This window comes from Pelecanus crispus, chromosome 9 (assembly GCF_030463565.1).
Source record: "Pelecanus crispus isolate bPelCri1 chromosome 9, bPelCri1.pri, whole genome shotgun sequence".
Classification (NCBI taxonomy): domain Eukaryota; kingdom Metazoa; phylum Chordata; class Aves; order Pelecaniformes; family Pelecanidae; genus Pelecanus; species Pelecanus crispus.
In genome coordinates this window covers 21,973,480-21,996,824 of record NC_134651.1, presented here as the reverse complement: position 1 = coordinate 21,996,824, position 23,345 = coordinate 21,973,480, and the positions used below count along the sequence as shown (strand labels likewise).

General features: G+C 42.5%; 1 protein-coding gene across 4 annotated transcripts in view; it reads right to left on the bottom strand.

Moving 5' to 3' along the window:
* Nucleotides 1–13,333: 13,333 nt before the first annotated feature.
* The window catches only part of EPHA4 (EPH receptor A4), a 101,776-nt gene continuing 91,764 nt past the window's right edge, over nucleotides 13,334–23,345 (bottom strand). For 2 of the 4 annotated variants that reach the window (XM_075716369.1, XM_075716372.1), the window contains exons 12-17: nucleotides 22,472–22,533; nucleotides 21,725–21,934; nucleotides 19,059–19,208; nucleotides 16,445–16,638; nucleotides 13,736–13,891; nucleotides 13,334–13,448 (exon numbers count right to left, since the gene is read on the bottom strand). In XM_075716369.1, coding sequence (XP_075572484.1) covers nucleotides 13,334–13,448; nucleotides 13,736–13,891; nucleotides 16,445–16,638; nucleotides 19,059–19,208; nucleotides 21,725–21,934; nucleotides 22,472–22,533 — 887 coding nt within the window. Of the gene's footprint in view, nucleotides 13,449–13,735; nucleotides 13,892–14,842; nucleotides 14,852–16,444; nucleotides 16,639–19,058; nucleotides 19,209–21,724; nucleotides 21,935–22,471; nucleotides 22,534–23,345 lie in introns of all 4 variants that reach the window. The other 2 variants (XM_075716370.1, XM_075716371.1) reach the window with 2 other exon arrangements.

The following is a 23,345-nucleotide window of genomic DNA, read 5'->3' as shown; positions in this document are numbered from 1 at the left end:
GTGAGGGATGAGGGAGGTTTAATGATGGAAAGGGAAAAAACTGACATAAATGGGAGCTGGAGAATAGGAAATATGAATAATTTGGGATGAGCATAGGAAGGAAGCAACCAAAAAAACCCAATAAACCAGGACTTTGTCAGACAAACTTTGACTTGAGATTGTCTGCATCAAGAATAAGTGCACTGAGGGACCGAAGACCCAAGCACAGGTGATGAAACCCAGTACTGGCACTGCTGATAACAGTGTGTGGAGTAATCACCAGTTAATGTAATTTTTCAAATGAAAACATGCAAGTTTCTTCAGAGAGAAGGAGAATTTCAGGTAAAACCTGCCAAGTAAACCTAGTAATTCTGCTGACAATCCAGACAAGGCCCTTGCTTTATTTATTGCTCTACCTGGTTTCTTTGATCAATGCAATACAAATCTGAGCTCAGCCCTAGAACTGGCCGCATGCGCTCCTGGAACGCAAACCAATTCTGTTCAGCTTTTCTTCCTCCACTGTGAATAAAAAAAAGCTTATTTCAGTTAGCTCAGTGTTTGACAACAATTAACTTTGGGAGGAGGGAATGGAGACCATAGCATTTTTCAGCAAACTGCAGCGCTACAATCTAAAAAAACAATACGCCCCTGCTCTCAGTTAAAATACATACACACACAAACTTTGCATGATTTTGCAGGTGTTTCTGATTTAAGCCACACTTTGTTGTTTGCTGCTTTCCCCCACCTCTTTAGTAAGCAAATGACAAGCTAAAGGCTTGCTATGATACAAAACATACCCACCACAAAAGCACCAGCCAAGGCATCAGATCTGTTGCTCCCCAGCTTCTGAGCCCAGAAACACCATCCCTCGGGATGCCCCAAGGTGCACAGGGCTGAGGTGCATCCCTGGCTGAACCTGGAAGCACACTCTGGTCAGGAAGGGCCTGTACTGTTTCTACAATTAATTCACATATGCACAGCATTTGCATCTCCTGATACCATAGCAACCCCCAGCCCAAAGTGGTAAAAATGACTTTGTATCCTCAGGGAACTGGCTCCTTGTGAGTTCCTTCTCCCCTTCCAAGCGGCTGCTGGCTAGCTAGGGAGCCAAGAGCGTGAGAGCACTCTAATTGTGGCTTGCAATTAAAAGAGATGCCCAGCAGCTGGGTTACACCTTGGATAATTTCCACAGCTGGCAAAGGCTAGATATACGTTGACCACTGGTGGTTTTATACACCTTGCAAAGGTCATGCTGAAGACAACCAGTTGCATTTACCTCAGATAGAAGCAAAAATAATGTAGCTGAAGTCAGGGCAGCAAAAACATGCAATGTCAACAGTGTATTTGTCTTTTCTCCTTAGCCAGACCTATGCACAGGTAAAAAGTGGCCCCAAAGAAATAATTCTACCAACCAAATCTCTATCATTTTAATAAGTCATCAGTCCCACCCAAAACCTTCCAGTCAAGCTCATGGGCAGAGTGGTGTGACTCACTTATGTTCTTTCATAAGAATGAAGAGGGGTATTTTTTATTAAAATGTTCCCAGGATATTTCTTACTGTTATTAGAGAAAAGAGGCTGAACCAGGAAGAAGTCTGCACTTTATGGAGAAGGTGATTGATCCCAGGGACCCTGATGGCTTGCGGCAAAAATTCCCACAGGTTCAGAAGCACTTTTAAAAATGTTCTCCATCAATCCCATGAGAGTCCTGGTCCCAGCCCATCACGACACATGTCTGAAAGCTGAGAGTGATGAGTGAGTCCTGCTGAATGAGGGCTTGTACCTTTCTTTGGATCCAAGTCACCTTCCGACAGGTTGCTCTGTATTGTACCAAAAGCATCCCTGTGTATTATGCACATTCATTGCCAGCTGGAGTCGCCTTATTGTGTTGAAAATAAACAATAATGACATTAATGATTTGCCCTACAACACACACTGGCAGCAGCATTGCCGTGGAAATGGTACTTCAGCACTTGACAGGTTCATTTTCAGTTGTGCAAGTAAAAGTAATTGAACATATTTAAAAAACTGGCACGTATATTACAAAGCGCATCTGAATTGCCTCGTAAGGGTGGTCCTGGGACAGGTGAGCCCATGCACACCATAAGCTTACGGTCACATCCTCCAGAGCAAGGTCTCGCACACCGGCACACTTGGCATGTCGGTGCAATGTCAAACCTAACTTCAGCAGCTGTCTTCAGCAGTAATTCTGCCCAAGAGACGTGGCTGGACGGGGGTGAGACCAGAGGTGCGGTGCTTAGTGCCGCACCACGACAGTCAGCCAGAACAAAGGTCTTTTCACGCACATGTGAGTATACAAGGCAATTTCATATGCACATAGATGGACACAGATAGGTCTTGTACTACACCTTGTTGGGATGGAAGGAGCCTGTTTTTGAAAACTCCATTGCTGGATGCTACCAGGCAATATTACAGCAACTTTTTACTAGGAAAAACTCCTCAACCTCTTTTCAAAGGATCCATAAACTTATTCCTCCCCTCATTTAACTTGTTACTAAGCAAGAGAAAAAAACCCTCCCACTCTAATCCAGCACAGCTCTTGCACACCCATCTGTATATTTTGCTCATAATACTCAGTACTGTTGAATTCAAACACAGGTTTAATACATAACTAACAAGTTATTCCCAGAATTGAAACAGTTGTGTGGACTTCCTTGGGTTTCAGAATAGCTCCTCACAGAAATGCCACAGTCAATCAACTAAGCAAGCTAAAAGTAATCAGTCACCCACGGTTGATTGGATTTAGCAGTTGGTGAATGCTTTTTGTTCTTGGATCAACTACACCCACTTTCAAAGCTGATTAAAAATTTTTGATGATCTCTTCCACCTGTTCAGGATGATGACCTGGCTCCAAAACTAATCAGCTCCAAAACCCTGGGTAAGTCAAAAGTAGCTCTTAGCAGGCTGCAGCCTGGTGTGAAGACAAAAGCAGGTGAAAAGCAAAGCAACACCTGCATAAGAGAAGTTTCTGGACATGAGTGTTTGAAGCCAGTAACACTTAGGCAAGCGATATCCTTGGGCACAGGAAGAGTGGAGATGCTGCCTGCAAATATTCAGTAATTGCCACCGGCTTTGGCTCTCCTGCCTACACCAGTCAGCGCAGCAGGAAGCCACCACAGAAGCACACACGGTGTGAAACGGCGTCATTGTGGGTGCATCTTCAAAACTTGAAACAACAGAAACTGCACTGCTGGTACTTCTGCAAAAAAACAACAGCCAGCTTATTAGGTTGCTTTCCCCTCTGTGAGTGATCGGCAAAGTCAGCAAAAGCCCCCGAACCCTGGCTCTGCCATTCCCACAGCTCCTCCAGGCAAAGCTGAGCTGCTGCTGCCTGCTTGGGAGCGTGTTGGGTCTGCATGCGCCCGCCCAAACCTGAAACTCATTTAATGGCAGAGGGGGCTATTTATAGTCTTCCATTTCTTTCTTCCACCTGTGGATACTAGAGATCAAAAGATGGTGAATGATACATAGATGTCCTGCCTGTTCAATAACCATAGTGGAGCACTCTGAGAGAGTCTGCAAAAATGACAAAAAAGGTCTCCGAGGCCACCACGTTGCAATCACAACCATTTGGCCAAACAAACCCCATCTGCCATCATAATATGAACCTGAAAACAAAGCTGACAAAGAGAGGAGTTGCGGGACTCCGCAGAAACCTTCCTGTCTGTTGTTGGATACCATTATTTTTTATTGTTAAATATATACTTCAAATATTTGCATGAGTAATGGCCACATAAAAAAATACAAGACAAAAAGACCAACCTGCATGCGCTATCGCTACTTGAGTCATTGCCAAAATGCACTTTAAAGCATATTTTCTGGTGAAAAATATAAATAAAAATTACCTTAAAGTTCCACGTAGCTAAGGACTAGCTGATGCAAAACAGGGCAGTCCCCGGGAAATCAGTTCATACCACCTGTGGGACCAGATCAACTCATTTATCCTTATTTTCTTACTATTGTCAGTGTCACCTTTCCTAGGCCTTTCACATTACGCTGCTTCGATCAACCCAGCAGCCTCTTTAAGTGTGGAAGAACATCATCATTCAATTTTAACCTCACATTTTTTTTTCCAGAAGCACTTTTTTCCAAGGGAGTTTTAACCAATTTTTCAAAAAGGTGAAAGTCAATGCTCTTTAATACTTGTCATATATTGCAAATCTGCTGGCTGGAAAGTCCCAGGCAAGCTCTCAGACACAGATTAATCAGGTGAGCAGATGAGCAGGGCACTCCCCTGCTTCCCTGGGGATTCTCGTGCTGAATTTTTAAGTGTTGAGTTTCCAGGTGATCCCATTGGCACGTGGAATGAGATGGCACCGAGCTCCACAGCACTTCTGAAAATTTGAGGTCAGAGTTTTTAAGGGACTTCTGGATTTAAACCTACTGAAAATTCTCTCTCTGACGCCTGCTCGCCTCCCAGATGTTTGCATTTTCAAAGCACGTATGACTGCCAGCCACGGTTGCTGAACAGCCTAAATGCTGATGCTGTCCCAGAGCTAAGGACCTTCCCCCAGCCTTCAACTGAGCAGAAGCTCAGAGAGCATCTCCCAGGACAGGGGACACCCACCCGCCCCCTCACTCGCTGGAAGACCCAGGTCAGACCACTGGTTGCCGGTGAGGAGGAGGAGAGACACCACCTTTTGTGAAAGCCACCATCCCAGTAATACTGTGAGAGAAGGACTGATTGTGAAGGCCACAAGAGGCAGGAAGGAAGAAGGTGCCTGCACGGGCAGGACCTGCCTCGGGCAGGTCCCCCACGGAGACTGGCTCAGGGCAGGATTTGCAGCAGGCTCCGGGGTGTGAGAGGCACCGGAGGAGCGCAGCAGGTCCCTCCGTAGCTTTCCAACCTCTCTGAGCTTACGTGGCTTCTTGCTGTGACAGTCAGCTCCTGAAAAATCCATCCCCCGGGTGATTATGATGGAGACCATTTTGGGAGCTTCGTCAGCAAGACGCTTAATGCAAGGCTGAAAATCCAACCGGGAAGCGGGAGCTCATTATGTGAGCTGCTGCACCCCTCGGCTAAGCAGCTCCAAAGCATCATTAAAAAGTTGGCAGTAGGCACCTACCTGCACCTGTAATTGCCTAACAGCCCCAGACTGCCCGGCCCTGAGATTTTAGTTATTGACCCCAGGGGAGGCAAGTTACCTTGGTAGGGATGGGAGGAGAGCAGGGTTCCGGAGGGTTGTTATATTCTGCTGACCAGCGTTTTTATTTTAAAAACAGTCTTCAAAAAATGAATACCAAAACGCTCTTTTAATCCGTTACAAGATCTTATAGAACAGAATCATGAGTAACTTCAAGAGCACTGTAATAACAAGGATTTCATTATCTTTTGTTGGTCTGGTTACAGGCTATAATCCACAGCAGATTACTGGAATGTAATTGCCCTGTATATATATATATATGTATAAAAGTAAGCTAGTGTAGCATATTCCTGTGGCTACTCTCTCCATCCACACATGGAGAACACATTTTACTAAGCTGATTGGAACAGAATGCTTTAGGTTTTAATTTTAGTTTTTAAGGAAAACGTCTACATATTCGTGTAACTTTCTCAGAGGCTCCTGTAAACAAAGAATTATGTTCAGGGCCACTGCCAGAAATAAGATATGTCAGAGGTCTGTAACCCATTCAATAGAGAATCAGTCAATGGCCCAAGGGTACTTCCTTGCAAGGGAAAGGGTAAAATAACTGAGGTCAAGGCCTCAAATGCAGCTCTAGTTTTAATCGTGTTGTTGATTTAGAGCATAATATGCCTTTTTTTTTTTTCTTCTTCCCAATTGTCAAAACCCATTTCATTTTTCTTGACATGTCTAGAACGGCCCCAGTGTCTCTAGATAAACCATGCCTGTTCCTCACACTACTCCACGCTCAGCCCACGGGCAGCTATGTACATTGTTACCAAGATGCAAATATATAGGCTTTATATGTAACCAGAATCACTTGCCTTATGCTACTGTAAAAATATGTGGAAAGAGCGAGGGGCAAAGAGAACACATTTTTTTTTTGTAAGGAACTATTTCAGTAAAATCCATATACTTGGAAGAAAATTAAACCATTGAGGTAAAAAGTTTTGAGAGGATGATTTCATAGATTTTGGAGCTAAAAGGGAAAAAGAGCAGAGAATCAAAAAGAGAAGGAAGAGTACCCAAGTGTTCAATCCTCACCAGGCATTTTGAAACAGTTGTTTCTTAAAAAGATGTAAAGGTTTTGCTTTCACTTCATAATAAAACTCAATCATTCAGAAAACTTCTTCTTTGTGAGTGTGAAATGGAATCTGTTTTTCCAGCCATGACACATTCTCTCCTAATACACCGACTGGCCGACTAAAGGCACCAGAGAAACACGCAGTTGGCTGGCTTGCTCTCTCAAGTACAAAAGGACACAATGAACTGACTTTTAAAATACAATAAACCCAGTGCCATCGGGGGGACCTTCTTGGGACCAATGCTGTTATGATACAGTTCTGCTGGCTTCACTGGAATCCTTCCCAAGAAGAATTTGGTTCAAAATATTTTTCAAATAGGCAAGTCAAAAGCTTTAGCAAATTTCTAGAAGAGCCACCACCCTTTCTGCGGTACCTCTGGACCATGTACATATATAATTCGGGTAGTTAAAGCGCCAGAAAGTCTGTATAACCTAAACTAAGCAGCAGCACCGTAAAGAAGCGATGGTTACGGACATCACACCCTTGGCACTCAGACTACGCAGCACGCGCCCATACGTGTGCTACCACTACACAGCAATATCCTTTACACAATATCCACTCCCTCGGTCTCTGGCTTGCAGCCCTGGTCACAGAAACCGTCCCTCTCCATTTTCTGCTGCTCCCAACACTCTCACACCTCTGGTTTGCATCTCACCCCTCAGCTTCTCTCTCCCCTCCCTCCTGCCTCTTTCATCTTTTCCCACTCTGGCCACAAGTCTCTAGCACGAGCCCACCAGCCCACGCAAACGTAGCCCACGAGCAGAGCAGCAAGTGCAGTAACTCAGCAGCAAGGTCACAGTTCCCGCATTAGAGGTGAAATCCAGGCCCAAAGGAAGCTGCAAAAACTCTAGGATTTCTGCCAAGGTGACATCTGGCCCCTGGCAAGGTCCAGACAGCGGGAGACAGGGGAGGAAGACTATTCCCAGCAGATCCCAGGAGTGCAAATGAAACAACACTATGATCCTGCAGGTTTTTCTCAGGCATGGCGCCCATGGATGCTACCTGGGCTCCAAGGAAAGATCATTGAGATGGTTAACAAGCTCAGCCTGACTGCAGCGTCCTTCCTGCATTACAAATATTCAGCACACCACAATCTGTGACGGTAACAAGAAAAAGTAACGTGCTTTAAGGTACACGTGGGAGTTACGCAGTTTAAGTGAACTTCGGGAGTGCGTTCCTGTGAAATGTACTGAAGAGAATGAATCCCTTTGGGGCAAACACCAGGATTATTACTCTGAGTTCTGTATTCCTATCTGTTGTGGATAAACACTAAATAGAAAAAACATGCAATAATCAGAAATAGTCCATTTCAGGTTTGTACAGCAACTACTTTATTATTTTCAAATGCAAATGTTTGCATTGTTTGCTATTTTACAATTTTACAAACTAGGTATAAAAGACCATAAATAAATGACATAAGTTATGTGTACCTAAAATTCATGGAGGGGAAGAAAAATTACAAATTAAAACAAAATAGAAAAATCTCTATATCTAACCCAGAGATAGTTCAAATGCACGAACCAAGAAATGCTGTTAGATTTTTTTCAGTATGAACTAAATTATAATATGCCTCATACATTCTAATTTTAACCACAGTCCTTGCATATTCCAACATACTTGCAGTGATACAAAAAAATAAATGCACTCTCTTTTTATTTGTCTGATTAGTATTTCAGATTTTTTTTTCTGGTTATGAAAATGTCACGTAAAAGAAAAATACTGCTTTTTAAGTCCTGTTTACTGGTTACTTACCAGCCTTTTGTATTTTATACATATATATTTTTAATACATAAGATCCATCACAAAATTAGTACAGCAAGAAACCTGGACAAACATCAACCAGTGGTGCGTGAGCAGGACAATTTCGTAACAACCAGGGGCTCACCGTGCGAGACAGTCCTGGTGAGGACCTCTTCCCCAAGGGGAAGCAGCGCCGCGGCACCGCTTTCCTTTTGCCCCCAGCTCCGTCCGGAGCAGCCGCCGCAGGTGGCCCACGTCGGGCGGCGCAGATGGCACCTCCCGGTGCCCCGACCATGCCCAGCCTCTGCCGGCAGCGCGGCTGCCCTCGCTTCCCTTCCACGGACCTGCAGCTGCTCCTCTACCAGAGCAGGCAGAATGACAAGAACTCGGAGGGTCGGTGAGGAGGGAAGAGGAGGAAGCAGGAGCAACTCTGGGACACCACTTCACAGCTCCGGCCAAGGCTGCGCTCTCTTTTTAACGCAGCGCACCCAGCTTCCCCCCCGTCTGCTGGAGCAACCCCCCGTCCCGTGGCAGGTTGCTGCGCTGCACGGAGTACCGCAGCAGACGCCAGCCCCCTGCGGCCAGAAGCAAGCGGGGAGCATCACCTGCCCCACTCCAAATACCCAGCAGCCGTACGTTCCCTGGGCTCAAGCACACGGCTCCACTCAGAAACTAGCTTACACTACATTAACAGTGAATTCCTCAAACACAGAAAGCTTTTCTAGGTAGTACCAGTAAGTTGCAGCACTGTTCCTCAGGCCACAGAAGAGTGCCTTCTACTGCACTTCACCAGCTCTTCACCCGCACAAGGAACAGGACACACTTCACAATGCTCTTGCTAACTACTGTAACCCTACAGGTCTTGTTGCATTTTTGTTCCTTGACTGTGCTGGAAGCAAATGAAGTGTTTCAATTATTACGTTACAAGATTTCACAGCTTGCACACAGAGCAAGGTGCTTCTGCGAATGGAAGAATTGCATATATTTGTTCGCATTCAACAAGTCTTTAAAAAACTATTTTTGCAGACAAAAAAGGCTACTTAAGAATTCAGTTCAGGGTTACCAGTGGATGGATATGCAGGTGTTGCCTCCATCACCTTGCCATTGAGAAACTGGTTGATCTTGATCATGGACAGGGCATTAGTATGAATAAACACCACTTTATGAAAATTTTTAGCACGCTTATGGATCCTGTAATCCACATCTCCAAAACTGACTTGAAATTGCCCGTTTCAGGCTGCAGAACTACTCATTAAGGTTAGTGTGGCAGCTAAAAAATACACTTATAGATACAGAAATTTAAACATTTTTTAATGTGTGTGTTCTTGCTACCATTGCAGACAGGAGCTATCGGCCTGCTCTCATATGACAGGGGACTCCTGCGCTTCCAGAGATGTTTTCGGCACATTCACAGGCAGTTCTACACGAGGTGACTCGCACGCAAACACACGCACACAAGCACACATACGCACCTTTCAGAGGAGATAACAATCCATTATCCATTCAAGGAAAAAAAATATATTTATATCACTGCAATGGCACGTTTTGTGTAAAATGTCACTTCAGCAACGTACATAGGCAGCTCACAGGAACTGGGTTCTTTGCTGCGGCACCTGGCCTGGCGTCCATGGTAAGATGTGTAGTGCTCCATCACCTGCATTTGTCCGAGATGCAGCAGTAACAGCCAGGGGGATGAGGAGACAAAAATAACAAAATATATAAATAAAACCAAAGGTAGGGAGAGAAAGCAGAAGGGGAGAAAAAAGTCTGCAAGGCTTTGACACAGTACATTCCTCAGCTGACAACTGGGTGCTGAGTCTTATCGCGTTAGTTCTCCCTCAATGAAGAAAAAAACCGGGGTGGGTGGCAAGGAAAAAAAAGAGAAAGTAAAAGTCACGCTCTCTTCAGGGACCGATGACTGTTCAGTGTGTGTTTTCCAGAATCAGTGCTAGGGAAGACGCAACCGTGGATCCAGAAGGCTTCATGTCTGGTCTATGTTCCTCCATGGTCAATATGATCAATAGGACAGGCTATGAGGCCGTGAAAGCAAAATCTGATCTCCCTGCACAAAAAGAAAACACAAGTATATTAAACAACACGCAACAAGACAGACACCCACGCCTGCCCGAATGCCTCGTCTTAGATTTCCCAGCAGAAGCACTGCTGTAGGTAGCCAGCCCCTCCTTGGCTGGTGCAATTGCTGATTCACGTCAAAGGAAAAGACCTGAACTCATCTCTGCCCCGGTGATGAGGTGACATGGCAGCAGGTTCATGGAATTAAACCTGTCCCCAGACAGGGGAGAAGGATTTCCTAAAGGACAGAAGAGAAAGTAGAAAGAGATGCAATTTGCACACAAAAGGGTGGCTGAACTGTAAATGCAGGAGGCTGCAGCATATTGTCACGCTGTCGCTGCCTCGTTCGGCCTTCTTGGGCCAGTGAGACAAATAAAACCAGCAGTTCTCAAAGGGTGAGAACCCTTTGCCTTCCTTGTCCCTTCTCTTTCCCTCACACTATTTCAAAGTCTTGCTTCCATGACATACCTTAAAAGAGATATGTAATCTGTAGATATATATTTATATCTGCCACCTATTTTTTTTTTAATCTGCTCTCCCCCAGCTGAAATCACATTCAAGTGGATGCGTCCTCACTGGTCATATTTTATCACAGGGAGCACAACCATCAGTGGCAGTTCTGAAAACCTGGCATCTGAGCTGCCTTCACAGTTTTCATTCTATAGGGACACAGTTTTTCATTTCGTGTGGAAAATATTGGAGTGGTCTGAATTATGGTTACTAGACTCCAAGAAAGCAATTTTAGAAAATTGGGTGTATTTCGTTCTTACGTAAAAAGACAATCTCAACAGAATGCAACAGATTTACTGCAAAAGGAAACTTAAAGTATCTGTGCACTTAAGAAGCAAAAGAATTTTTAAGTACAAGTGTCATGTCTTTAAAATGAGTAACCACTTCTTATGTTGCTTGGCAAAATGACATTAAAACATGCTGGTTTAAGTAGTTTTTTTAAAAGAAATCTTAAATTTCTTGAAATGGAAAAGCTTTTATAAGTAATACTGCAGAACAGTTTTTACTAGGCTGTCATGACTTGACAGGATCCAAATTTAGCATCCCATATTCTGAACAAGTTGTTTTCTGAGAAAGTTGGAGGTGAGGGAGAGTTAGTGGTTAAAATCAGCAAGTTATTGTTAAAAGTGACAGAAAGTGATGTGAGTGATAATACAGTAAGTGTGACTTGTCCAACTGAGTGAGCTGTTTTGGATTTAGAATTAAATGCAATTATTAAAAAATCTGACACATAAAGCCACTAAATCATTTCTGAATTTGCTGTCAGGTGCGGAGCGGGACCAAAATATTAGAGACCAAAGAACCAGTCTTAGTGCCATCAAAATATAAATCTCACCTTTCTGACATTGTGCCTGCCACAGCTGAAACACAATGTTTATTCCAGAGGGTGTCACAAAAATCCTCCTCCTACCCAGCACAGCATAAGTGGGCCTGATCCTGTCTCTTTTCTAAGGTCATCTCATCACTTTGGTCCTCGCAAGGACTTTAAAAGGAATCTAATTTATACACTCTGTTCAAAAAGAGTAATAGAAGCTTCAATATAAATAAAATACAAGCGTAAATGTGTTCAGAGCTTTACCAGATAAAGTTTTATCTGATGTGACCTAATGAGGACAACCACATTCCTACAGCAGTCACCTCCACCTAGCAACCCAGGGGATGCTTTTATTCACTCAACACTCCTTTGATTTCTTAAGAGGAGTTGGAGGACAGCTTTTCAAGCAGGTCATGCTCCATCTTGTTTGCCATACTTGCAGAGGGGCACTTAGACCTTAGCCATGCAGCCTACACCTGGCACTCACACCCACAGTTGTCTTGATAATCCAGCCTATGGGGCTGGTTTCAAAAGTGAATTTGGTTCCCACAGCTGGTGAGACTGGATCACTGTGTCCGAAGTGTAATGCTGCTGCAAAACATAGAGCTATCACCATGCCTGACACCCAAACTGTGCAAAACCAGGAAGGCTGTGTGCACAATCCCATTTCCTTCTGCTCCCCCTCCCTTAAAACCACTGACACAGCAACTGAGACTGATCTTTCTAAAACACAAATATCGGTTCTACTGCTGTTCATGAGAGGGCAGGAAAAGTCCTTGGGTCTTCTTGGTGCATTCATGAGTATCTGTACTTTACAAGGTTATTCTTACTTTCTATGGGATCCATATGTGTGGGTTTTCCCCCCCAAAAAATAAGGGCATCCCAACTGCTCTCAGTGCAAAGCGGGGTCAGGCTCTTAGCACTGAACTGAGTGGGCCCCAAGACACACTCCTACATCATGTCTGCACTTCCTAACACGCAACACCTTGAGAGCAAAACCAGGTTTTGAAACAGAGCAATTTTCACTGTCATCAAATAGAGCAAACAATGGGAAACACTAAGCAATTAGTCTGGGAAACTAGCACAGGTTCATACAAACCCATTGGGAACCCCAAGTAATACACACTACAGCACTCCCCACCCCCGCCCCAACAGTGATGAAATCCTAGAACAGTTTAAGAAATAAAGCACCATGAACATGCTGGACACTGTACTTCCACTGACCTTCTCCGTGTGGCAAAGGGAATCACTTCTGGAAAGAGAAAAGAAGTCTGAAAGCTCCACAGCCACGATTGTCACAGCTGACTACTGGCAAGATGTTCACAAAATGTCTTTAAGTGGTAGGATTCAGCACAGCACAACAACAGCCAATGATCTCCCCAGAAGTCCAGTTTTGCCCAGTAATCCACGAGGTGGGTCATTTCATGTCTCAAGCCCATAAATGGGTAGATCACTAATCGACAGGCACTGATTAGCCAAATGACCTCACTGAGGTTTCTGCAAGGTATTAGTGATGCATCAAGTCTGCAAAAAATATCCTAGGGCAGATTCTTCATTCCAGTGAAAGATGTACAACGGTGGTTTCACCCACAAATAAAACACTATGGTTGTAATCCTACGGGTCACAGGGAGAAGGAAAGTAATTTTGTTTTTGTTTTTTAAGCACAGTATCTGGCAGCAAACATAGCATCAAAACTTGAATGTGGCTTTATATTTATATAGATACATGTATTTTACATATCATTGATCAACAGAGAAGTATGTTCCAAGAAACAATTTGTTCCAGGTCTGGTTTAAAATGACGGCTTGTCATTTCTGGAGGCCCCCCTCCCAACACACGCTCGGTTTCCACAATCTGTACATCAAGCAATGCTGCAGATCTTTATTTCAACGGGCGAGGAGACGAAGTAAAAAAAGTGCAGTTCTTCAATTAAAGTGCATGGATGAGGTAAACTAATTTCAAGAGTTTTGAGTTTATTCAGTACTGGCTCAGACGGGAACCATCCTGCCATGCATCTGTTGCATTTGGGTGCGCATTGCTTGAACGCTGCTCAAGATCTTGTTCTGGTGCGCGATGGCAGTGATCCCGATCCTTGCCAGGTCACTGTGGAAAGCAAGAGAAGAAGCAGGGGGCTGAGAACCATGGATCAGATGCCGGTGCAGAGAAAAATATTAAGAGTCAACCACAAGCAACACAGCAAAAGCAAGGCAGATGTACAGAAATGTTTAATTAAGTAAGTGAAGGCATTGTGGAGGCATTTTAAAGTTATCCTCCGTCCAAATGAAAGGCATTCCATTCCTTTAATGAGCGTAATGATATGCAGCACAAAGCAAAAGAGGCCGATTAAATCCAGATTTACCAGTTTTTTTGTTATATTGCTGAATACTTACTCCTGGTTCATATGCACCACAGCCTCTAGGGTGGTATAGCCAGCAGCTGTGAAGTTATCCTTGTATCGCTCCATTTTAATGGCTTGGAGCCAGTCACCGACAGAAACAACCGCCGAGAACTCAGGGGAGCTGGGATCCAGCAGGGCTGTGCTAGGTCTGGATGCCAAACAGGGAAAGGATGGAGAAATGGTGTCAGCCGGATCATGAATCACAAACCAAAGTTTGGTCTCTGCAACAATTATCCTCACTGATTAGGGAAAGGAAGGGCAAGACGTTGCGCCATGCAAAACTGGTGGCTCTCTGCACAGCAAAGTAGATCAATGCAAGAAACTTAACAAAATGCAAACTAACGGGCCAATTTCTGCTAAGAATGAATTTGACCTTAGGTTTCTATTTTTGCTTTCAGATCTAATTTGAACCACTACGCTGCTTACAATTTCCACCTCAGATGCAACCAAGTTCACAGAAAATGCTTTTGCTTCAAAAAACAAAGAAGATGGCAATGCTGGAAGGCATTCAGCCTACTGGGTCTGTATCTCACACGCAGCAATGCAAGACCTTGCCAATCCTGCATATGTCAGACCTCAGCTCGGCAGCTATAGAAACACTACCGAAGTATGCGCAAAGGAACCGGGAGCTCACAACCTGCCAGACTGGTTTGGAAGGCAAAATTCAGGGCGGGTTCAGATAAGTCCTGCTTCTAGCCAGGTTCGCAGGCAAGCTCTGTGCATTCAATCAAACTCAGGACAGCAGGGAGTTAATCCCCTCTTTAATCAATCCATTCCTGACCAGCGCGTGTGCCAGGAGTGGCGGGAATCATGCAAGCTCTGATCTTTGTTTGCACTGTGGAATGTGCTTCTCATTTTCGGTTGTACAGATTTGTGAATAATTATTTTTGTAAAATTTGCTTCTCTTATTAATATCTCATTTATTATTTCATGTATATTGTAAATCACAGTTTCATTAAGCCATTATAAATTACTACTATCTATCTAACCAAAACAATTATCATTTAGCAATTTATTTGAAAATGCACATCATCAAAGATGAGGTGTGCAATAACATAGTTATGTCTTGCCTAAGGCACCGCGTACACGCTGGTAATACTTGGTACAACTCTTTTACTGTACTAACACAAGACCAATGATGGCAATGTAATTATACACAATTATGCTTCACGTATAAAGTAATATAATAAATTAATAATGTTATATGCGTCTTTGAAATTCATATTCCAAAGAGAAGAAATATAAAGATCTATAAATAGCCATGAACATGGAATGACCTTGAATAGGCTACTAACTTTTAGCTTTTATATATGTACACACATATATACATACACACACACACAATATATGACCTTGAACAGGCTATTAACTTTTGTAAAATCTATATATTTTCAAAGCGCACCTGTAAATTGGAAAGAAAGCAAAATGGAGGAGTTCATACTGTGATTCTCAAATCAAATTATCACAGCAGATCATACTGTGATTCTCACCATGTAAATTATTTAAGCCTCAAGGGTGGACACATTTTTGCCAGGCTACCAATGCAATTAGGGCAATCTGGAAGATATGTGGTGATAGGGGCCTCACAGGGTTAACAATCCCTCTTCTGATAATGTACATTGTAAGCAAGAGTCACAAAGGGACCTACAAGTTTAAAAAAGAAAATAGCTTCTTCCAGAATGTTCTGTTGGAGTCTGAATCAGAACCTCTGTTATTCCTTCACTGATTCAAGAAACTTAGTTTTGTATTGCCCAATGGATATTTGCCCAGTGGGTATTTTTGTACCTTCCCTTCTACTGAAAAATATTTTCCCACTATCTTCCTCATTTCTTTTAAGCTTTTTTCTGTATTTGCCGTAAGCAAATTTACCTTACAAAGCAAAGACATTTGAAAAAAATAGAACAAACCTGGTGCAAATTAGTAAAGCTCCTATTACTTCAGCAGTGTTTCACCAGCTTAAACAAACTGCTGATCTGTCCCAACAAAGATATTTTGGTTTTACCCTACAACTCTGGGAGTTTCCTTCCTACTGCGCTTCTGTTGCACGTACCAGGTATACCATGCTTAGCAAACAAAACAAAACACAAATGTAATGTGGGATCGGTGGAGACATGAAACTGGCTTTCCACAAAATTAAATTCAAATTCACATAAAAATTAATCCACACCTTCCCAATGCCCACAAGGCGTTGGCTGTAATGCCGTAACGCTCGTTTGCAAATCCTGCACAAATCCAGGCTTTATAAAACTTGATGATGTACTTTTCCTGCAGAAAACCACATCACTCCTGTTAGCTACGCTGCATGAGGGCTACCCGCCCAAGCCCTTTCACTAGGGGGAAGAGGGAAAAGACGCAGCAAACTGTCTTCAGACAGAGCTTGCCTGCATCAGAACTTTTTCAGGACATGCTTAAGACTGTGCTATAAAACTGGTCAGCGCTGGTGTGACACAGCAACAGCTCTGCTCATTCGGTTTTCCTTCTCACAGAGCTAGGAGAATCTGGGGTGCCCTAGCAGGGTTCAGCAATGTGCCAGCACAACTCCTCTACTCTCTTGCACGGTGCAAAATCTGCTGTGCAGTCTGGCTCTGCAGAGCTACAGAGCACACTTCAATCCCAGTGCAGGGGCTTAGGTGACTTGCAGCTTTGCCTGTCATCTCCACTGTGCTCCCTCATACATCACCATTACAAAAGCACAGCTGACCTGGAGCTCTCGCTGCCTGTCCTCTTCAGGCTGTTGGGGTTGCGGATGAGTTTGTCCAGCATGTTGACGATCTGTCCAAATTTAGGCCTGTCACTGCGTTCCTTCTGCCAGCAGTCTAACATCAGCTGATGGAGAGCAATGGGGCAGTCCATCGGGGGTGGCAGCCGATACCCTTCTTCAATGGCTTTAATAACCTATAAATGGCACAATTAGGAAAACATTAGAGAACATCAGACACTACTCATATCTACCAGCTGAGTATCATTTATCCTAGGGCGATCCAAAGTATGGAAACAAATCCACAATTAAGTGAAACAACATGGAAAATTGCACTCAGACTCAGACAGTTGGTGGTCTCAGAACTGTCATTTCTCCTCAGCAATTCAAAACTAAAAGGGTACAGCATCCAAAGCAGACATCAGATACAGCAGGGCAATGTATCACAAAAGAGCACATGGGAAACAGGGATGACAAAATAGCCTAGGTTAGAATTAAGCAACTATCCTTGTTGGACAGAGTGTTGGAGAAGCAACAGCTCTACAGCAAATCTTTAATATCTGTCAGTTTTGGGTGCGATATATTGAAGATGAAATTTTCCCCACCATTTTTAGGGTAGAGCAGATCACCCCCTCCTCCCTCTCCTCCTGGGCTAGCTCATCTCTTTTAGTAATACAGGCCTGTATGTAGTTGTACAGAACCTGCTCTCTCACCACTGTATGCGCTGAACCAAGAAATGCAGAGATGGGAACCCTTTTGTGCAGCTTTATCAAGAAAGTTACAGAAGTCCAATGCAGCTTAAGTATGCATTTCATATTTAACAGAAACCAGAAAAACTTCAAAACCTCCAAAAAGGGCTCCAGTGCTCAGTACTCTGACAGCTTCTTAGCTCTCACAGGAGAACGGGACGTGACCAGGACTCAATTCCGGTATGACAAGGGCACGACCCAGAAGCCTTCAGATCTTAATTAATCGATATGACTTTGCTGGCAGGATTCACCATGAGACGAGAGACCAGGAGTGCACATAGACTGAACTGCGCTAAATTCCCTCGTTCTGGCCTTGTCCAATTAGTGGCTAAAATCCACTGGGAGGACAGGTCGAGGGATATGCTTGCACTATTAGCAACTATTCAGTGACCGCAAACAAAGTGGCTCTCACTACTCCAGAAAGTATGCAGGTCCTTTTGATTTCTCTTGATTCAACAGACACTGAGAATAATTTGAAATCCACTTCTGATTTATTGTGAAAAGCACTGCTCTCACCATCGTTACAGAGAAAAAAAATGGTATGTCTATGCCTGCCATGTACTAAAAAGAGGATGCAAAGACAGTAATATTGGCTTTCACTGTCCTGTTCAAGCCAGCTTTTCAACATGGTCTAGCACTGCACATTAGCAGTGTATACCAGCCTATATGCTAGTTCTGCATTTGTTGCAGTGAGCTCCACTGTGCTGTGTAGACATGCCTGATATGACTGAGACACATCTGGTGTTTTATTTTCTTGCTAAGTCTTGATGACTTCCTGTTAGCAAAGGAAGGCAAGACTGGGTGCCAGAAGAGACATTTCACATCAGAAGGAAATTAAAATTATATCCCCCGTTTAGATTAAATGCCATCCACATCTAGAGACACTTTGAAAATGTTCAGCTCTACATAAGAAAGCAGATGACTTGTAAAATGACTTAACCACTCCCATGACCATATATTCAGATTAACATTTTCTTCTTCCTTTATATGTTTGTAAATCCCCTGGGAAAAGAATTATGGATAATCTATGCCTCATTTTCACTGGGATTTTTTTTTTTTTTCATTTAATAAAAATTCTATTAGCAAAAGCTCTTATTAGCATTATTATTAAATACTCTTCTGCAATAGCAGCCATTGTGCATGCTCCCTCTTGGAATACACTGAAGTAGTCCAGATGGTACGGTTAAACAGGACATGCATAATTTAAGAATGGTCATTTAGGAAAGCTGCTTTTTAATGTCCTCGGGGGGCAGCTATGCAATTGTCGCAAGGATGCTCTGACTGATAATCAGAATTGGATTTCATGTGTTGTTTTAGGTATCCTACAAGAAATAAAATCATCTGGAAGAATTACAAGCATACTGGGGCTTGAAGAATTAACTACTAATAGGAAGCCTCATTAAATTCAAGTGTTTTTTCTTAGAGACTTTCAATAAAGTTGAGATTTAATATCAACATTCAAATCTTCCCTCTCTTGACAGTATTACAATCTGACCGTTTAAATATATTTGTTTCCTTTTCCTCCATTCTTCTTACTTTAATTGCTTATATTTTTCCTAAAACTAAAAAAAAGAAGAAAAAAAAAAAGGAAAAAAGATACATGCACCTATGTTAGACCCTAACTTGAGAATCCCCTATTCCCTGACCATAGGCCAGGCTTGAAGTATTCAAGGAAGTCTTAGTTCCAGAGAGGTTCCCTGAGAAAACAGCAATCTACCACCCATGATATCCTTTTAAAAACCTGGAGTAAATGTTTTATAACCATATAGCAATTGACTCAGAAACACATCAGCGGACATCTAAGGACAAAGATAAAGGGGTGAGGGGAAAGGAGAGAAAAGGGAGAGGAAGCTCAGAAGGAGACTCACATCTTGATTGGACATATCCCAGTAAGGCCTTTCTCCGTAGGACATCACTTCCCACATGACGATGCCATAGCTCCACACATCACTAGCCGATGTAAATTTACGGTAGGCAATTGCCTCTGGTGCAGTCCACCTGATGGGGATCTTGCCACCCTGTAACAAATAAAAGAAACCACAGGCTAGTGAGTCACTGACCCAGTAATGTGCATGGCTGACACCATTCTACACTGCCATTAAAAATACAAAATGGTTTTCTGTACGCAATTCCAGAATCCTTCTTAAAAAGGCATCCACTTTCTCTTTCTCTTGCCATAAAACTGTCAGATCCAACCAGGAAGCAATGCTGCCCATCTGTTTTCTTTAGTCACAAGGAGGCGAACCAGTAAATTGTTAAATGTATTTTTATCGGCCCTCTAAGAGATCTCTGCTTAGGGCTGTGCTCAAGCATGAGAACAAGCCAGGAGTTTTACAAAGTATATATTAAAGATTTAGTTGACAAAACAAATAAGTACATGCTGTTAATTACTACTTCCTTGCTTGCCTGTCTGACCCGTCTGGCCTGTTTCAGAAAAATGGGATTATAAACGTTTTGCTTTTCAAAAAGGTAAAATAGAGGATAAACTGGGAAGATACATGAATACTGTGGTGCTTCCCATGGGCAATATCCCAACTCCTACCAGAGATGTGAGAAGGCAAGCAAGCCTCTGGGCTTTCCCAGTCCCTGTGGGAGGAGATCAACACTAGACCATGATACAAGGCTGCTTTTGATACCTATTGGAGAGAGCTGCCTCTTGTTACAATACTTCTTTTTAAACAGATAAAAACACTTGGGCATCTGATTTGGGCCACTGAGGTCCTTCACTGTTTTAAAAGGAACTCGCTCCATCCTGTTTATCTGATTTTGCCTTAGCCGAGTGATCCCAGGCCAGAGATTCCTCCTTTTGTTTATGCTAATATGCAAGGTGTTTCTAATTGAGCTTTTGGTTTCCTGCAGTTCCATCTGTGGAATGACTTAAGCTGAACAAAGGGTTTAGGGTTTTTTCATTTGCTTTTATGCTTTTTTGATTAAGTTTATTTTGGTAGGTTTTTTCTCAGCAATTTTCTAGATAGTTTTTATCCATAATGGAGTGCAGCGTGTGCACACTTAATGGTTTATAGTTCTAATATCTCTCTTAAGTGTTTAATATGGACTTGTTCAAAAGCCAAGTGAAATCAAAAGGGGTCCTTCTCCTGGCTTCTTTGGCCTTTGCATCAGGCCCTTTGTGAATCAGGCTGCAGCAGTATACGCTTTGTGTGACTATAGGATGCTTTCGCTTTAATGAGTGACACTACAAACGGGGAGCAGAACACACCATTCTCTTAAAAAAGGATGCTTTAAAAATTGCATTCTATTGCATCGTCTCCCATTATGAAAAAGCTCTATTCCTCCTTTCAGACACAGATGCATGGACATTGTTTATACATGGTTGTCATTCTAAAAATTGTCAATAAGCTCTTTTTATTTAGCTGCTTGAGTACATCCAAATTTTCCTGATCCTTCATTACTGATACTAAGTGAAGACAACGCACTGTAATGCAAATGTCATCGATTCCCTGTAGTTTACTCTGGAGAGCAAACACAATACTATATTTCCACTCACTAAATTCAAAGGGAGGCTTTTCAATCATTTCTGTCTTGCCCTTGCGTGTTTGTCTAAACTTTCATTTCCCTGAATAAAGCTTTTCAGACCTCTGCTTCTGCTTCTTCCACTTGCCACCCTTGTGAGTGAGAAATACCAAGGCTGGCCAGCATTTAATACTACGTGAGTCTATCCTTCCCTGTAATGAACTGTGAATCCATTAAAGGATGAGTGTTGGGATTAAACTGCAAAATCTGAGTGCTGCAAACAAACTCTGCACTAGGGAGAACAGATGGAGAATGGCAGATATTTAAAAACGAAGAAAATAAGCAATTAAAAAAGGAGACTTTATAAACTCTGACTTTTTTTTCTTCACACGCATGTTAATTACAGAGGTATTGGTACAAAGGCTGGTAATGGTCGGGATGTTGTTTTGTGGCCAGAATTACTTGCATTAGTACTATTCCACATGCAGCATATTAAAATGGCTTTAGAAAAATTAGTTGAGTGCTAAAATATAGAAAAAATAGATAGAAAATATAGATGCTGAATTATAGATAAAATGAGAAAGAAACAAAAAAAATGGGAATGCAGGCCTCACGTTTTTCCCAGTCCAAATTATTTCAGTCAAATTTATGATTAGCTTTGTAATGGGCAAAAGTGACTTTTTTTTTTTTTGGTGGCCTATCTACACTTGCTGAATCAAACCTCAGTGGGACTACAGACTTGCAAATAATTATGCATTCCTGTAGATATCAGAAGGAATAGAAGCCCAAGCTCTAATTTCTGGCGTAAGATTCCGGTCACGCACTCTAGCACACTGAAGGAACCAGAGGAATACACGGGTCACATCCTCAGAGAAGAAACACTGATGTAGGCACTGATGTAGCAATAACAGTACATCAATTTATACTAGCTATGGAGTCTGGGCCAATGTTTATTTTTAGGGCTGAGATTATTTTAAAACAAACCACTGTCACCTCCCACACAGTCAGACAAAACCAATACGTAGGCAAGAAAACCCACTGGACATTTTCTTTTCCTCCTTACCCGTGTGGTGTAAGCTGCTTCAGGGTCATCTTCCAGGACACGCGACATCCCGAAGTCAGACACTTTGCAGACCAAGTTGCTGTTGACTAGTATGTTTCGAGCAGCTAAATCCCGATGCACGTAGCTCATGTCAGACAGATACTTCATTCCTGAGCCAATGCCACGAAGCATCCCGACCAACTGGATGACTGTAAATCTGCCATCATTCTTCTGCATATGGGGAAAGGAAGAAAATCATGGAGCATTAAGCTAAAAGCTACATTATTGTCATTGCTGAAATTGGCAAAAAGCATATATCTGGATTCCCATCTTCTCTCAAATAAAATGCAATGTTATTTCCTCACTCTCCTGACTAGTGTCTATAATTCACCAGTAAAGTACAAACCCAGAGGTTCTGTCACAAATTCCAGTGATGCAGTATGCAGTTTGCAATGAATCTGTTTTTACTGAGTCTATAGCATTGCGATGCGTTCAAAAATGGAGCACATCAGAACTGTTCCCATTAAACATGGGTTATTTAAGACCCTGCTACTTTAAACATTACATTTATTCTATATCCTTCCACTTTACATTTATTCTGGTTTTCAATAGGAGCAACACCAGAAAACAAAATTTCCCAAGTACAAACATAATTTCTTTAAAAATGCTGAATTTTCAGTATCTTTCTGCAAAAAAGAACCAGAATGAAAACCAGAAAACGTTTCCCAGTATAAAAACTCCTTAGCTTATTATGAAGAAATCACCTACCCTGAGGAAGGCATCCAAGGAGCCATTTTCCATGTACTCAGTTATGATCATTACTGGTTTACCTAGAGTTCGCAGAAAGAAAAACACGATTCCTTGATGAACACCGATGTTAATGGGATAAAAATGGGTTGCACATGATTTTACTGCCAAGACACCTGGCTTACACAATCTAATTTAATTTGAAAAGCACCAAGCTTATGCCTCAGCTGTGGGGAGCAAGAGAAGAAATATTATAGGACAGAAATATTTAAAGGGCCCCATCTGGAACGTTAACCCGTTTGTTGACTCACTGACAGTCTCTTTAACTAAAGTGGCTCCTGTTCTCTAAGGAATATATGAATTGATAATTGAGAGCTAAGAAACAAAGGTCTGTTCAAACTTGACAAAAATCTTTAGTGTAATTAAATTGCTTGCAGACTAGAAAGCCTTCCTCTTTCAAAATGGAATTCACGAATGCTTTGGTCTCTCTGCCTCTTTCGAAAGATCAACGCTTTAGGCGAGTTAGAAGCTGTCAGCAGCTACAAGGTATTCCAAGACAACTGGATTCAAGAATGCAAAATACAAGCTGTTCCTCTCAACTTTCTCCGTCCCAAATTTGTATCCCATGTCTCTCGTTATTTATAAATGAGCCAAAGCCATTTGCCTCACGAAGTCAACCACAGGATAAATGATTCAACAAATTGTGTCACACATGGAGCATAGTGCTTCTGCAGCACTCAGCTTTCCATGCTGCAATACAGAGAGCCAAGCTGGGCAATCTGAAGAGAAATGTAATGTAGCGTTAGTGACATGGGGATGCTTTCTAGGCACTCTCCTGCCTAAAACAGCAGCAAATACATAAATAATGATTAATGTTGTCTGTAAGAGCTTTACA